The 17,732-nt window shown below is 45.6% G+C and overlaps 1 protein-coding gene across 1 annotated transcript; it reads left to right on the top strand.

The window, feature by feature from the left end:
- Window positions 1-1,665: 1,665 nt before the first annotated feature.
- Window positions 1,666-7,323, top strand: Tlr2 (toll like receptor 2). The gene is made up of 2 exons (XM_050158867.1): window positions 1,666-1,817; window positions 4,789-7,323. Exon 2 carries the CDS (start codon window positions 4,804-4,806, stop codon window positions 7,153-7,155), a length of 2,352 nt encoding a protein of 783 aa, XP_050014824.1. The 5' UTR covers window positions 1,666-1,817; window positions 4,789-4,803; the 3' UTR covers window positions 7,156-7,323.
- Window positions 7,324-17,732: the final 10,409 nt, after the last annotated feature.

The raw sequence follows: 17,732 nt of genomic DNA, 5'->3' as shown, positions 1-17,732 counted from the left end.
TGGTTTCTCTGTGTAACAGCCTTTACTGTCCTGGAACTCGCTTTGTAGGCCAGGCTGGCCTTGAACTCACAGAGATCCACCTGCCTCTGTCTCCTTGATTGCTGGGATCAAAGCTATGCACCCCTACCTCTGTCATGAAGAGGTTCTTAAAGCACCTGCACACTGGTCCTTCTTTGAGTCTCCTTGTCCTATGTGGCCCCCAGGCGCGCACGCGGGCACATGTGTGTGTGTATGAAGAAACCACCTTTTCTCTTTTTCCACTTTGTTTCTACAGGTTCAAGGATGTAACTTTCAAAGAGAGGGACAGAGACACAGAGGCACACAACCAGAGATACAAGCAGAGATACAGACACAGAGAGGGTGTGTGTAACTCTCTAGAGAGCCTTAAGAAAGATGAGAGATGTGGAACCTAGGACAGAAGAGAACCTTCTGATTAAGGAAAAATTCTGGCTTCAAACCTTGCGTTACAGGACATTTCCTTAGGTAAAGAGGAGTAAGGTGTCTGCTCTGCACCCACTCTCCCCTTGCCAAGGTCTCACAGAATCACAGACGCGCAGGGAGGTTTAGTAACTCACTTAAAAGTAGGTTTTCCCCTTATAATTATTCCTTGCAGAGGAAGATGGAGCAAACCAATCAATCTAGGGCTGTTTTAAGAATTATTTTTGAGATGCAAATCCGGGTTACAAAAAGGGAAGTACTTAGTTTTAAAGTCGCAGGTAGAAATGAGAGCCCGGAATCTTCCTGAGGGGAGGAAGAATGGGTTGCCCCTCAGCACACCCTCAGGGACAGGTCGGGTGTGAGGAAAGAAAGGAATCTGGGCTGTCCTTATCCTTTTATGTCCTGGACGACACATGCGGATGTCTGGAAGGTGACTAGAAAACTGTTCTAACAGATGTTGCACGGAAACGGATGCTAGAGATATGCCGGCAGGGGGAGAAAGTGTTGAAAAGAGCGAGAAAGAAACAACACTCCTGAGCCCAAGTTGCAGCTTTGGAGAATGGAGAGAAATTCAAAAGCTGTGTTCAAGGGCAAGGTGAGGTTTTGGGACTGACTCGGCAGCCCTGGCTAGCTAGCCTCTCGAACCTCAATAAGATACTTCAATGATTAAGAATGGACACAACAGGAAGACGACTTAAAAAAGAGGTGCATGACATCCCATCCTAAGTCCATCATCCTGTGGAGCGTTAAAGTTTATGTATGGCAAGAAGTATCCATGAGTAGGCAGTCTTGGTCAAGGTGTGGGACCTGCAGCCATTCAGCCATCTGATTGTCCAAGCTTCCAGTCTCTCTGCCACAGTGAACTGACCAAAACTTCCCGTGATTGGCAGGCGTTTGCAACCTTTAACTTCTCTCAGCCGGAGACACCTGGAGGAAATTCCAATTCCTTGGGGCTTCATTGTTGCAATAACCCATTAACCAAATGGAGCGTGTAAGTGTCCCATTAGAATATCTCCTTCCTGCTAGAATTCTTGCAGTAGAAAGAGTACTCAATTCAACTAAAACTAAAATGCCAGCTGCCAAGCAGCTTTTTCTTTGGTTGCCCTTGGCTGCCCTGTCTAGGGGAAATCCCACACGGAGCCACTGGCCTCTCAGTTCTGGGTTTCCTGCCCTTTGGCTCCAGTCAAGCTCTGGTGCCACGCTTAGCTCCTCTATAGACCCCTGTAGGCGGCGCCAGCCGCGCGGGGCGGTGCTGGCGACTGGGAAGTTCGAGCCCGAGGATGAGGAGGTCGCCTTCCCTCACTTCCCGGTCCTCGCCGTAGGGGTCCAGACAACCGGAGGGCGCGGGCGGGCGAGAGGCGGCGGTGGAGATTCTCCAGGTAGGTCGGAGCTCCCGCTGCAGGGTCCCTGCACCCCTTCGAGGGCAAGGAGTGCCAAGGGCGACGGGGAAGCCGCTGGGAGCTCGGCGCCGCCGCGGGGACCCGGTTCCCACCGTCGTGCACCTGCGCCCCCAGCCGTGCGGCTGGGCTTCAGAGACAGATGTTTCTAGTTGTGGTCGCTGAGGGAAGTGGGATACCCAGAGAGGGGAGGAGCACTGTATAGTGGCAACGACTGAGGAGACCGGAGCCTGCAGCCTGCGGCTGTGGGACCGGAGTCCTGTCAGCCTCTCTAGCTCCAGGGTCGCCGAAGGGAAGGGAGCATCTGCAGCGCCCCCGAGCCCTAGAACTCTCGGTGACCACGGCGCTGCCCCGGCTTTACCGGAAAGGACTGCCCTCCAGCCCAGCCCTCTGGCTTGGAGCCCGAGGCAGAGTCGGTCCAGACGGTCACTTGTGGGGGTGTGTCCGCAATCACTGACTCGGACTAGGAAGCAGGGAAGGTTGTTTTGCGACCTAGAAGGGGAAAAGACGTCGCGCGAGGCGGTGCAGACCATTTCTTTCTAACTATTTCTTTCTTGCTTCCTTGTGTGTGTGTGGGGGGGAGCGGGGGGGAGCTTCACGTCTCTGTATTCTTTCATCTCTGGAGCATCCGAGTCGCATCTCTGGTCAAAAAACAACTCACGGAAACCGCATGCAAACAGTGTGCGGCGTTCTTCACAGAAGGACTCTCCGAGGGACCCCTTATGGCTTCCTCGATTCCATGAACGAGAACCTTGTGTTTACATCTTAGACGCCAGGAAAAGGCTTTTCTGTTTTCAAAAAGGAGAAATTACTTTGGATGTAAACCTCTTAGCTTGCTGGGACGATTTTGATTTGACTTAAGGTCTTGCCTATGCTACCGAATCTTTAGCAAAGAACAAAAGGTGCGTGGGTTGGGGACTCGTCTTAAAGACCCTCTTTTCTTCCCCCAAAGGGAAACAGCGAACACCGTGACTATTGGAAAATGTCTATCTCACCATATTCTGAGTTTCTTTCTGTTCCAAGAACAGAATAGAACACTTGCGCCTTAAGTTTTCAACTTTTACCAAAATTGCCAGGTGTTGACAGTATTTTTTTTAGAAGTTTCTAAGCTACCAGTTAACCTTTTTGAACTTCTAAATTTATAAGCAAATTAACATTTGCCTGGATAAATGAAGAAGTCAAATTAAGAGAGAACACAAAAGGGGGGCATCAGAAAGTACATATGCAATGATTGGAAACTTTGAAATGCTAATTTCTATTGAATAAGAGGAATCTCACTTAAATGATCAGATGGATGGTGTCAGAAGAGACTTAACACCTACAATCTACACGCTATCTGCTGGCATATCTTTTCGAGGGGGTCTGATGTCTTATGGGCTGGCCTTGAGCTCACCACAGGACGGTGGATGGCTTTGAAATACTGCTCCCCCTGCCTCCACCTCCTGGAGCATTGGGATCACGGTATGCACCTCTACTTCCCGTCTAAGCTACATACATTAGCAAAGCGCTCTACTGATGAGCTATATCCCAGGCCTGTCACCTGCTGATTCCAAGAGATACATCTCTTAAGGACACTAAAAATCAACAGGGAAAATGCACAACCAGTTAAAAACGCACAAAAGGATGCTATAGGGCTGGAGAGATGGATCAGCAGTAAAGCTCACTTGATGCTCTTCCAGAGGACCTGGATTTAGTTCCCAACATCCGCATGGTTATGGGGAATCTGCTGCCTTCTTTTTGGTTCCTAGGGTCCTGTACACACGCGGTGCACATGCATATACTCAGGCAAAATATACATATACAATAAAGTGGCGCTTGCCACCAGGCCTGATGACCCGAGTTCAATTTCTGGCATCCACATGGTAGGAAGAACAGGCTTTCTCAGATTGTTCTGTGACCTCCACTCATATGTTGTGGCACACGTATGTCCCCCCAAAATGAATAAGTGCAGAAAGAATTTTGGAAAATTTGGTGTTACTTAACTGAGCAAATATACCAATGGCACAAGGGACCCACAAGGGCACTGGGAGAAAAATGTGGGCTTCTCCCATGAATGCGTCAGCCAAGTGAAGCAAACCACCACCTTTCGTTCACGTGTGGGTTTGGACGCAGCTTTCTGGACTTGACGCTGCTGAAGGAGAAGGTTCTGATGGTCTGAATGCCCCTCATCTCATCAAACCGTTGACTCCTTCTGCCTAGGGCCCCAAATCACCCTCTGTCTGCTCGTAATAGGGGCAAGGCAGACTGAGTGGGCATGGAATTTTTCTTTTGGTCAGAGAATGGGCTGTTTCCAGGCCTGAATTTGGTTTATGTGTCCTGTGAGAGAGGTGGTTTAGTCTGGTGGGATCATGAACCACAGGGACAATGAATCAAGGAAGAGATATGCTTGATGAGGAAAGCCGGAGGCATTAGAGAAACAGAAGCCCATATGACACTCTTGTTCTGCCCTCCATGTATTCATTTGTTTATTCTTCAACCCACATCTACTGAGTCCTGTTTTTTTTTTATCTTTCTTAGATGGTTGTGGTTTTTTTTAGTTTCTTCACTGGCCGACAAATATCTGCTAGCATTATTGTATATATCATAAAATTAATTTTTTTAAAGATTGTATTTATTTATCCATTTATTTATTTATTATGTATACAACATTTTGCCTCCATGTATGCCTGCAGGCCAGAAGAGGGCACCAGATCTCATTACAGATGGTTGTGAGCCACCATGTGGTTTCTGTGAATTGAACTCAGGTCCTCTGGAAGAACAGTCAATGCTCTTAACCACTGAGCCATCTCTCCAGCCCCCCAGAAAATTATTTTTTAATCTTCATTCATGGTTTGCATTTGCCTCCAACTTACTGTTTATACGCATGCATTTGAGAGGGGGCCGTGCCCGCGACAGGGAGAGCCGTGATGTGGCAACCGGCACATTCACTCACCGGTGCTTCCTTCATTTCCAGGTGAAATCTTGGAGGATGCTCCGTGTTCTGTGGACCTTGTGGATCTTGGTGGCCATGAAAGACCTCCGAAGGGAGGGCTGTTCTGCTCAGGCACCTCTGTCATGTGATGCTGGTGTGTGTGATGGCCGTTCCAGGTCTTTCACCTCTGTTCCCTCAGGACTCTCTGCAGCCGTGAAGAGACTTGACCTGTCTAACAATAAGATCACCTCCATTGGCCATGGTGACCTGCGGGGGTGTGTGAACCTCCGGGCTCTGATGCTGCAGTCCAATAGGATCAACAGAATAGAGGAAGGTGCCTTTTCTTCCCTGCGCAGTCTTGAGCACTTGGACTTGTCTGACAACCACCTGTCTGACTTATCTTTCTCCTGGTTCAGGCCTCTGTCCTCTTTGAAATACTTAAACTTGCTAGGAAATCATTACAGGATACTGGGGGAAACATCACTGTTTTACAACCTCACAAATTTACAGACTCTCAGGGTAGGAAACGGCAACACCTTCAGTGGGATTAAGAGGATAGATTTTGCTGGACTGACTTCTCTTGACGAACTTGAGATCAAAGCGCCACGTCTCCAGACTTATGACTCCCAAAGTCTGAAGCCGATTCAAAACATCCATCACCTGACCCTTCACCTGAGCCAGTCTGATTTCCTCCTGGCGATTTTTGCAGACATCCTGAGTTCTGTGGGATATTTAGAACTGAGAGATATTGGCGTGGCCAGCTTCCGCTTCTCAGAACTGTCCACAGGTGAAATAAATTCGCCGATGAAGAAGTTAGCGTTCCGAAATGCAGATCTCACCGACGAAAGTTTTAACGAGCTGCTGAAGCTGCTGCGTTACATCCCGGAACTCTTGGAGGTAGAGTTCGATGACTGCACCCTAAACGGAGTGGGCGATTTCCAACCCTCTGAGTCAGATATCATGAGAGAACTAGGCAAAGTAGAAACGCTAATAATACGGAGGTTGCAGATCCCCAGATTCTACTCAGTTACTGATCTGAGTGCTGTGTACCATCTCCTAGAGAAAGTTAAGCGTATCACAGTAGAGAACAGCAAGGTCTTTCTGGTCCCTTGTAAGTTTTCAAAGCGTTTGAAATCATTAGAGTTCTTGGACCTCAGCGAAAATTTGATGGTTGAAGAATATTTGAGAAACTCAGCCTGTGAGGACGCCTGGCCTTCTCTCCAAACTTTAATTTTGAGGCAGAATTATTTGAAATCACTAAAAAGAACTGGAGAGATTTTACTGACTCTGAAAAACCTGACTGCCCTTGACATCAGCCACAACAGCTTCCGTCCTATGCCTGACACTTGTCAGTGGCCACCAAAGATGCGCTTCCTGAACTTGTCCAGTACAGGGATACAGGCTGTGAAAACATGCATCCCACAGACGCTGGAGGTGCTGGATGTTAGTAACAACAATCTCGACTCATTTTCTTTGTTTTTGCCTCGGCTCCGAGAGCTCTATATTTCCAGAAACAAGCTGAAGACTCTCCCGGATGCCTCCGTGTTCCCTGTGTTACTGGTCATGAAGATCAGAGAGAATGCCATAAACACTTTCTCTAAAGACCAACTTAGCTCTTTCCCCAAATTGGTGACTCTGGAAGCAGGCAACAACCACTTCATCTGCTCCTGTGAATTCTTGTCCTTCACACGGGGGCAGCCAGCACTGTCCCAGGTCCTGCCCGACTGGCCAGACAGCTACCTGTGTGACTCTCCACCCCGCCTGCGTGGCCAGAGGGTCCAGGAAGCCCGGCCTTCAGTCTTGGAGTGTCACCAAGCTCTTCTAGTGTCTGGTGTCTGCTGTGCCCTTCTCCTGTTGATCCTGCTCATAGGCGGTCTGTGCCACCATTTCCATGGGCTGTGGTACCTGAGAATGATGTGGGCGTGGCTCCGGGCAAAGAGGAAGCCCAAGAAAGCTCCGTGCAGAGACATTTGCTATGATGTCTTTGTTTCCTACAGCGAGCAGGATTCCTACTGGGTGGAGAACCTCATGGTTCAGCAGCTGGAGAACTCCAACCCGCCCTTCAAGTTATGTCTCCACAAGCGGGACTTCGTTCCGGGCAAGTGGATCATTGACAACATCATCGACTCCATTGAGAAGAGCCACAAAACCGTGTTTGTGCTTTCTGAGAACTTCGTGAGGAGCGAGTGGTGCAAATATGAGCTGGACTTCTCCCACTTCCGGCTCTTTGATGAGAACAATGATGCGTGCATCCTCGTTTTGCTGGAGCCCATTGAGAAGAAAGCCATTCCCCAGCGCTTCTGCAAGCTCCGCAAAATCATGAACACCAAGACCTACCTGGAGTGGCCCTTGGATGAAGCCCAGCGGGAAGTGTTTTGGGCAAATCTGAGAACCGCAATAAAGTCCTAGGTTCACCATCCAGGTCCGGTCTTGCCCTAACCATGAACTGTATGTAGCGAAGTTTATTCTGACGTAATAATTTAAGTACATAGAATTGTACCCTTGAGGATTTAAATATAACTGATAATTGTGAGCTTTATCTTGAATGCTGTTATATAAATATTTTATATTACATTTTTTTCTGTTTTTCCTTATTTTATAGATAACCAAGGTATATCTCTATTATTGATATCCGAATAACCTGTTTCCTTAGCATATCTGGAAAAGGTACACACAGACTAAGATTTAATGCTTCAGAGCTTTCTGGATAGAAGAGAGTGGGAGTGGCTATGGAGCATTATGGGAGTGGCTATGGAGTATTGTGGGAGTGGCTACATAGTATTGTGGGAGTGGCTATGGAGTATTTTCCAATCTGCTATCCTACCTGCTATCCCTCTGTGCAACATCTCAAAGACAAGGAGTCACAATGTTTGGGTCCTAGAGAGATTCATCAGATCTCAGTATAAATGGTGCAGGCTGCATTTTTATGTAAACTGAGTTTGTCTTAGTATTTGATAGGGTTCTCTAGACATAATTCTTTGAAATAATATATGTAACCTAAGACGTAGTAAATCTTGTCTTTCCATGAGAACAGAACGAATGAGTATAAATACAATATTGATTTGGAAGGATCTGAAGGAAGGGTCCCGTGTTCTGGTACAGAACTCCACTGGATTTCAGCTGCCCATTCCCAGTGTCTGGTTGCTCTGGCTCCTACCCCCATCAGACAATCTGTTGCTTTTTCATCAGAGAAAAGTCTTGTTTCTAATTCTATAATGCTTTCTGTCTGAAAAAAATACATGTGAACATAGTATTTTGAAAATAATTATATACTTAGAGTTTTTTTTGTGATTCAAAATAACTCCATGTGTAGTAATCTGAACATAGATACCAGTGCTTTTAATATTTATAAGTAAGATTTGGTAGTGCATAAAATTTTAATGGGTCATTCTTTGCTGAGAGTTCTTCACTGGTACTGGTACTCAGCAACTTTTCTTTTTCTCTTCTTCCTTTTTCTTTCTTCCCTACTTTCCTTTCTTTCTTTCTTTCTTTCTTTCTTTCTTTCTTTCTTTCTTTCTTTCTTTCTTTCTTTCTTTCTTTCTTTCTTTCTTTCTTATAAAGGGTTTCTCTGTGTAATAGCCCTGAATGTCCTGGAACTTAGTTTGTAGACCAGGCTGGCCTTGAACTCACAACTTTTGTCTTGTGCTGGGAACCACATGTGGAAATGGCTTGAACCTTCTTTGACCTGTGTTAATTCTGGGCCAGGGCTAGGTTTGTGTGGTTAGTTAAGTTTTGGAATCAGAGACATTTGGGTTAACAAATATTCAATCTTGGGCAAGACACTTGACCTAATCCAAAATATTTTTTCTGTCCCTAAAATGGGCAGTGTGATCTGTACATGCTGGATCATTGAGGTTTTGAGATGCAGCAGGATTAGAAAACCACACCCCCTCGTTGCCTTCGCTGTCAGAAGGATTATGGGGACAATGGTATCAGAGCTGCCCAAATGGGACCTATGTGTACATGTGGAGTTAGAGGTTGCCTGTTGTACATCTTTGCTACTGGGGCAGGTATTTTATAGGAAATCATTCGTTTTTGTATTTTATTGTTAATATGTTCCTATTATGTACACTATAGAGAGATTAGTGACCTTGTTGTCCATAGAAAAAATGCCCTCAAGAAAGAAGTTTGTTAGTGTATCATGAGTTTTAGTGTGGAAAACTCAAACAGTGCTTTTTTTAGGACCCATTACAGTTATTTTTTTAAATCAAGAATTTAAACAGCAGTAGAAATACCTTCATGGTTTGATAGATTTAAACACACCTTTCATCTTTATTACTCATCCTGCTGAAAGTTAGGTTCGGCAGAGCGGCAGGGTGCAGCATTAACACACACAGAAATTGATGGCCTTCCATAAACCAGTGTCAGCATACTGAGGAAGAAACCGGGGAAACAATCCCATTGACGGTAGTCTAGAGAAAACACCTTGGGGTAAGTTCAGCTACTGAACTGAAAGACCTCTACAATAAAGACTTTAAAAAACTGAAGGAGGAAAGACATGCTATGTTCCTTGAGCCAAATAATTTCTATTATGAAAATGGCCATGCTATCAAAAGTGGTCTGCAGAGTTGGTGTGACGCCAGTGAATGTTCATATACCATTCTTTACAAAAATAGAAAAAAAATCTTAAAATTCATGTGGATACACTAAAGGTGCCAGATGGCCAAAGCAATCCTAAGTAAAAAGAATACAGCTAGAGGTATCACCACACCTGACTTCAAATTACACCAGACAGCCATAGCAATAAAATAGAATGATGCCACCATCCAAGCAGACGCGAATGGATGAGCTACAGCAGAGGTTCCAGATATAACACACACTGAGAAAACAGTGGAACCTTCAGCAAAATATGCTAGCAAAACTGGGTATCTGCACACAGAAGAATATAGCTACACTTTATATCTCATTCTGTGATGTGGGAGTCCCCTCTGTGTGCTGTGATTACCATTAACGAATAAAGAAACTGCTTGGGACCTGTAGCAGGGCAGAACTTAGCCAGGAAGGGAAAACTAAGCTGAATGTTGGGGGGAAAGAAGGGCGGAGTCAGAGAGAAGCTGTGGAGCCACCGGAGACAGATGCTAGAAACTTTATCCAGCAAGCCACAGCCACATGGCAATATACAAATTAATAGAAATGGGTTAAATTAATATGAGTTAGCCAATAAGAAGCTAAAACTAATGGGCCAAGCAGTGATATAATTAATACAGTTTCTGTGTCATTGTTTCTGGTCTAAGCTAGCTGGGCAGCCCGGAACCAACAAGCGGCTCCCTCCCACAATTCTGCACAGAAATTGACACCAAAAGGGCCAAGGACCTCAATCTAAGAAACTCTGAAACTGATAGAGGAAAAGGTACCAGGGAGTGGGTTCTTTGCACAGGTATTTCTACCATGTGGTTTGTAGGCTTTTGCAACTGGCTTATGAGGGGAATGCTGGAGAATTTGAAGCTACAGACGTGACAAGCCCTTGCATGCTATTCTCAGAGATTACTGACCATCCCAGGGGGAGTTTGGAAGACCAGAATGGCAATAGCTATGCAGACAGTAAAGAGCAGCTCGTGAGGGTTCAGGGGAAGAAGGATTCGCCAGGAACGGGTCAGTTGCCACTCATGCCACAGTCTAGCGAAGAATCGGTCTACAGTCTGCTTCTGTTATGAAAGTTTGAGTGCCCAAATTCAGGAGTAACGGCTTAATTTATTTGGTGGAGGAAATATCAAGAATGTGTAGCACACAGGCTGGGAAATGGTTTTGCTTGCTATAGTTAGCCAGGTTTATGGTGAGAGGCAGAAAGAAAACGCAGAGCAGTTGTGTGGCAAGGAGAAGAATGTGTCCGTGTCCCAAACCATGGACAAAGCAGGTGCTATAGAGGAAATGACAGCTGTTAAAGAGATCAGTACAACAAAGAGGAAACCGTGCACTTTGAAATGGCCAACGAAGAAATGTAATCTGAGGGTAAGATTCCACCCATCGAAGGCTCCATGCTGTGAGAATGAAGGACTCGCACTGGGAAGAGTGTTGTCTGGAGTCTACTGAGAAACGGCAGCCCGAGCAGGGTCAGCCACAGAGGCTGCTGTAGTCACAGTCCAAGAGGGCTTGGATACTTGCTCAGCTGGCAGTAGGACTTGGTATCAGCTATATGGCGCTTGTTCTGTAGGCATGCAAAACACAAAGAGTAATTGGTGGGCTTACATCTTAAACCACAGGCATGAGGCAGAGAGGGCAAATTTGAAATGGCACAAGTCTTTAGACTCCTAAAGCTGCTTCCAGTGATAGACTTCCTCCAGGAAGACCACACTTCCTAAGCCTCCCAATCAGTACCGTCAGCTGGGGACCAAGCATTTAAACAAGCCCTGAGCCCAGGGAGAGCATCCTCATTCAAACTGCTACAGGATCCAGCATATCTGGGTCAGGTCTTTCCAACTGGTCTTATGTAGTCTGTTGACCTAGTTCCTTTTGCCACGTTAACTTACTCTCTCAATGGTGTGGGAGGTCCTTCTGTTTGTGTGTTGCTTTCATTGGTTAATTGATAAAGAAACTGTTTGGCCCGATAGGGCAGAACTTAGGTAGGTGGAAAAAGCAGAACTGGATGCTGGGAGGAAGAAAGAGAGTCAGAGAAGCCATGGATCCTCTGCCTGAGATGGTCACCAGTAAGAATCTCTGGTAAGCCACTGCCACATGGCGACACACAGATTAATGGAGATGGGTTAAACTAATATGTAAGCGTTAGCCAATAAGAAGTTAGAGATAATGGCCAACCAGTGTTTTAATTAATGCAGTTTCTGTGTGATTATTTTGGGTGTAAGCTAGTTTGGCAGCCGGGACAAACAAGCACCCGGCTCCCTCCGCATCTAACATCTCAATAAATGTTTAGGTAGGGTGGTTCTACATGCCGGGCACTGCTGTGGATATAGTAGGGAATGAAACAGATGAAATTTGGCTTTATGGAATAGAAGACAAACAAAAGTGCACGGCTTTGATTTTAGATACTGATGAGTTCTCTGAAGAAGGCACCATCAGGTACCAAAACAGAATTGTACCTCCCATCTGTGTGTGTACATGTGTGTAAATTGTGTGTACATGTGTGTACATTGTGTGTACACGTGTGTGTGAACCGAGGAGTGATTCCTTATCCTTTAGTTCAGCCCTCAGGCGGGTTCAGTTTGACAGTACCCAGGGTCCCAAAAAAGTCATGGTCCTGCTGCTAGAGCTTTGAGGGTAGCTAAGTGTGGACGGGGGCTTCCCGGTTTTAGAGCTGCCTATGCCGACAGGTATGAAGAGCAGAAAAGATGTACTCCTTGAGTTGTTGACTACTTAATGCCTCTACCGACAAGAAGATGATCTTGGACTGAGGGTCACCATTGTATATGCGGCGCATGTCACAAGCTCTCAAACAGTTTGAAGATCTCATAAATTAGCAATCGGTCAAATAGGGAGCACAGTGCCTATGCCAGGAAGAGATATAACAGGTGTGTTCCGTGCATGGGTGAAACAGTAGGTGTTACAAGAAAGGGGAAAACACACACTTTGTTTATTCTGTTGTTTAGCTTTCAATTCTTTCCACAGAGATAAATTAGGTTAGGTGTGACATCAGACTTTGTTTCCCGAACTCTTTGGAGTTCATCTCCAAATTCCAAACAGAATACTAATGTTAAATGCAGGACCAAGGATTTAAAAATACTCCCACCAAGCAATGCATTGAGGAAGTCTGTGATGCTATCCCAGCTTGAGGAGACAGCTAATGCCTTGAACTATTCCAGTCAGCGTTGCTGGGCCACCAAGTAACAAAGCCAACACAAGATCTCTGCATACAGCATGTGTGTATGCTCTGAGTTGAGCGTCAGTCAGGGGGTTGTTCTCCATAGAGCTAGGCAGAAGAAATACCCATCAACATCGCTTGCAAATATAATAAACAGTATCTCAAAGGGGCGATTCCTCTTTAAAATTCTATGCGCTTTCCTAAGAGTTTTGCATGGTGACTCTCATGATTTGTGCGGTCCCAGATACTAGAGAGACTGAGGCAGGAGGAACCCTTGAGCTTGAGAGATTGGAGCTAGTCTGGGCAACATATTGAGAGCCTGCCTCTTGAGAAATAAAAGAAGCAAATACATAAATAAAGCATTTCAAAAAATTTGTAGCATTATGGTTATTGCTATTTACACCATACTCGTTTTCTGAGACCAAATCGAGATCATTCATGGTAACTCCAAACAGTGATAAAGGCAAGGGTATATATTGAAAAAAAGGAAAAGAGAAATCCACCTCTGGGAAACTAGGAGGTGCTTCATGTGAGCAAAACCTGAGCTCTGGATCCCCAGCAGTGGACATGCCCGATGTCCGATCAATAAGAGTATATGTTGCACCCAGTGGCTTGCTCTTTCTAGACAACGTAAGGAAACCTGATAGCTGGTTCTCTAGCAGATGGACTTACAGCCGTTCTGTAAGTTCTTAATGGAAGGTTGAGGAACTCAGTCATGTTGCCTTAGAAGGGGATTTCGGGAAATAAGGAAGGAGGGGGAACACCCTGTGCACTGTGCACTTCCAGATCGAACTGAGCCAACTCTGTGGGCAGAGCAGGTGGTCTCACCCATAGCCTGGCCCTAAGTCCCGAAGGCCTATGAATGCAGGATCTTCTAATGTCCCAGCTACAAGAGCCCCTCTGCATAGGAGTCAGAGATGAGACACTATCAATAGCTACCACACAGCCACATGGTTTGGGTTGGTGAGGAGCAGAAGAGGAGAGGGGAAAGTTGCTTCCCCAGCACTGTGAAGTTACTGACAGCGAGTATAGAGGTCAGCCTCCCGTTGAAGATGTAGAGCAGATGAGGCCACCTTCTCAGTCCCTCTGCTTAAGAGGCAACATGCTCAACCCCCTTCAATCCTTAGAAGAAACATGTCTTGGGACAGAGTTATGGAGTACTAAGTCTTTCTAGTTAGCTCTGGTTAAAGGCTGTTACCCTCTTGTGAACTTAATAGGACTCATGTTTATTCTATTAGGCATCCTGGTGCCTATAAAAGTCTTAGTTGCTGGGGCTGGGGAGACAGCTCACTGGCTAAGAACTCTGGTTGTTCTTCCCAAGGACCCCAGTTTGGTTCCCGGCCACCGTGTGTGATCACAACTAATTGTAGCTCCAATTCCAAGGCCTCCAGTGCCTCTGAAGGCACCAGGCATATTAGTGGTGCACAGACACAGATGTAGGCAAAACACTGAAACACATCCCTTTTTTTTTTTTTTTTGAAAGTCCAAGTTGCTACCATGAGCTTCCCGGGTCTGTGGGTCTTTGTTTCATTTTAATATCATTGTTGCTAGAATTTAGTCTAAAGAGAGATGAGGCATAACAAGAAATTAAGAAGAAAAAAAAGCTAAGAGGCAAGGCAAGGAGAAACGTAGTCATTCCTGGTAAAAATAAAAATTTGTTCTGCCCCCAAATGCTCTCCCACACTAGTTCACAATCTGGACTTTTAAAGTTTTCAATTTTAATTTATCTGTGATTTAACCACAAACCCATATTACTCAAGTACGTATCCACCCATCCATTCAACATCTCCATTATTCTTCCTCATATTGGTCTCATTTTCTGAGCTGCCCTAACACATTTCCAGTAAAATCTCTTAACACGGAAAGTATGGGCCGTAAACGGTAGAATGGTCTTGGGTATTTAATTTCCTAGCCAAAATAGGAATAATGGCATAGGCAATTTAGAATAAGTCGTGTTGAAATAGGTTGTTAGAGACAACAAACATTTTATACCACAACTAAGCAAAGATGACGGCGGTTCAGGCTGCACAGAGCATCCCTAGACACATCTAAGCTAATATTTTGTACGTTTCTAGAAGGATACTGGTTATTGGTCATCCTCTTCAGATCAGCCTTCTCTGCAGTAAGGACATGCCTCCTTCTTCCCGACAATGCATCATCAGCCCCATATGCAGAATTCATGAGAACTGAAACACCTTGTTAGGGAAGGTCAGGAGAGAGCAATACATGCCCAGTGATGGTGATGGTGACCTGGAGATGATCCTTCTGTCTGGGAACAGGAGGCTGAGAGTAGCAGTCTGTCGGGACCATGGCTCACTCTGAGTGTGCGTGTCCTCACTTTAGGGAGAGCCTGGGACAGTTAAGATGGAACGATGTGACTCAGTGTGTGTGTGTGTGTGTGTCTGTTTGTGTGTGCAGGGCGACGGTGGATCAGCTTCATGGCCCTGTTGAATTTACTTAACCATTTGGCCTTGTTTGTTCTCTCTCACCTTACTTGGTTAAAATAAGAATTAGGCGAAGAACGCGAGGACTTTTTATATAATAATTTCTTACTTTTTGTATTTGCATTTCCATGACCCCCATGTTTGTGCCATGCTCTGACCCAAATGCACATGCGCTGGCGTTCCCCATCGTAGATTCTGTGCATTGCTTGCTATCTTGTTTGAGTTCTACGACAGGCGCCGGGGTGATGTGTGTTCTCAAGCTTCTAGCTCTCCACCCACCCTGCCCCGTCCCCTTCCTGACTGAACCCAGGTCCTCATGCGTGCTAAACATCACCACTAAGTTGCAAATAAGTCTAATAACTTCTCAAACGTTTCCCTCAACTTTTAAAAATTGACGATAAAGGAGGAATTATCTTAGTATAATATAAACGCGGTGAACATCTCATCTTCTAGCATGCACAACTTTGTGTACGTATATCATCCCTAGACTGTCAGCCCACTGTCCTCCATGGGGCATGAGTCCTGCTTCCTGACAGCACTGGGAATGGATCCTAAGACACGAGAACCCGCTGTGAAAGCTCACAGCCTCTTAGGTTACAGTTACCACCAAGGAAGTGTCTGGGAAATGTTTATCAAATGAATAAACAAATAAGACAAATGGTCTTTCAAAACTAATTATTTTTGGAAATTAGTATTTCCACGCTCTCCAGGATTTCAGATTTGGGGAAATGATTAGTTTTTACTACTGATTGATTTACAGTCCTTGGTCTCAGTGTGGTTTGGGGGCCAAGAGCACATGGTTTTCTAGCCAGCCTGTTACCCATTCGTGCTGACAGCAATGATATAGAACTTCTCTCCCTAAGAAACAGAGGTGGGAGGTGGGACCCTGGTGAGGCCATCAATCTAATTCCCCCAGACAAGTTCTCTATGCAACTAAGAGTTTCCACTATTTTATGTCCTTGGAATCTGGGACATTTTCGCAATGTGCTTGGATTAACATAAAGTGGTATATTATAAGAAGGATCGTGAGCTCAAACCCACACAGCCAGCCTTTTATTTTAAAAGGCTGGCCTAGAGCCACACCTTCCAGACAGGTACAGTTCTGGGGTCCTGGAGCCAGGGTCGAGCATCCGCATCTTCTGTACTGTGCTCTTTCGTCTCCGAAGTTTCTATGCTGGAAGTCTGCAAACTTGCCAAGCTGCTGCAGAGAGAAACTCAGTCTCTCCTGGCTAATATGACTCATATTTGCTCACTCCTCACCAATATGACTCATGCTAAAACGGGCCATTAATAATACTCCCCGCAAAGCATACTTAAAGGTGACTACATTTCAGATTACATATGCACACATGTACAGCAATCCCTGAGGGCTTTTAAAGATGGAGAGAGAGAAATATTTTCACTTGAAAATGGCAGAGGAGGCTCTGTTCCAACACTTGAAAAGTAAATCATACTTAAAACGAGGGCCAGACTTGGAATTTCTATTAAGAATGATAGTTTCTTGGGGTGTGTGTATCACAATAAGGGGAAAAACCCCAACATTGTAGAATTCCATATGGGATAGCTTTGTGTTTCTTCCCTTACATTTTTAAGGCTTAGATGTTGAAGAAAGGCTCCTATTACATATGAGATGCATTTGGACCTGTTTATGACTCTCATAGCTGAACCAGTGGAAAGTATCCAGATTAAACAGGACCGAATCATTGGCCATGCGCTTCGGAGGCATTAGACTGGATTAGGTGGGCTGCAGTGGCAAAGGGCAGCTGGCTCAAGCATGTCACCATGCCAGAGCTTTGGTCTGACCAGGCGCGTGGAGACAGTACTGTAATATCAGTGCTGTAATGTAAAGATGAGTGATACCTTGACGCCTACTTAGGAACAAACAAAAATACGGACTATTGGTCAACCAGACACAACTTTGGCATCTACAATCCCAGTCTTGGATAGCTTGGACTGATTTGTTCAAGGGTCCAGCATTTCTAGCTGGGGCTAGTCTCATAGAAACCCAGCTTATATGTCCGGGTTTATTCATTGGGGTATGATTGTGAAATAGCCCTCATGGGATCATGTGTTTGAACTCTTGCTTCCAAGGCGGTGGCACCAAATCTGAAGGCTGTAGAGTCTTGAAGGGGTGAGGCCTATAGGGTGGAAGAATGTGGCGGTGGACCGCTGAAGTTATAGTCAGCCTTTGGTTCCAGCCTTGCCCTCCGTATTATGGTCAGCCATGGTATGAACAGCACCCACCCCATGCTCCAGTCACCATTCCTGCCCTGCCACCATGAACCGAAACCCTCTGAAACTGTGAGCCGGAACCAGTCCTTCTTTCCCCAAGCTGTTGTTGGGGAGCCATTTAGTCCTAGCTATGGGAAGGTAACGAATACAGATTCCTACCGTTCCAGATTCTCCAGCCAGCAGAGAGCTGTTGGAGCAGGACCTCATGGGCAGCAGTGCTAGGTGGTCCCAAACCAAAATGCCAATGCCAGTCCCTCCTTCTGTGCCCTACAGTGTGGGGCTGCCTTATGGTGTCACCCTTTTAAAGACCCCATCCTAGAAATTTTACGAGATGTTTGGTTTTCCTCTCCCCCACTCTGTTGCTACAAGTGGGTTCCTAAGACTATTTCCAGCCAACCTGGACGTTGTATGTGTTGCTCTACTAAGATTTAGACACCAGGCTCTGTAACAGTGTTTCTCAACCTATGGGTTGTGACCCTTTGGGGTCAATTGATCCTTTCACAGGGGTTGCCTGAGACCATAGAAAACATAGATATTTGATTCACAACAGTTGACAA

Source organism: Alexandromys fortis, unplaced genomic scaffold (assembly GCF_014885135.2).
Source record: "Alexandromys fortis isolate MF-2015 unplaced genomic scaffold, M_Fortis_MF-2015_v1.1 scaffold_102, whole genome shotgun sequence".
Taxonomy (NCBI): domain Eukaryota; kingdom Metazoa; phylum Chordata; class Mammalia; order Rodentia; family Cricetidae; genus Alexandromys; species Alexandromys fortis.
This window is presented reverse-complemented; position numbering and strand designations above follow the sequence as displayed.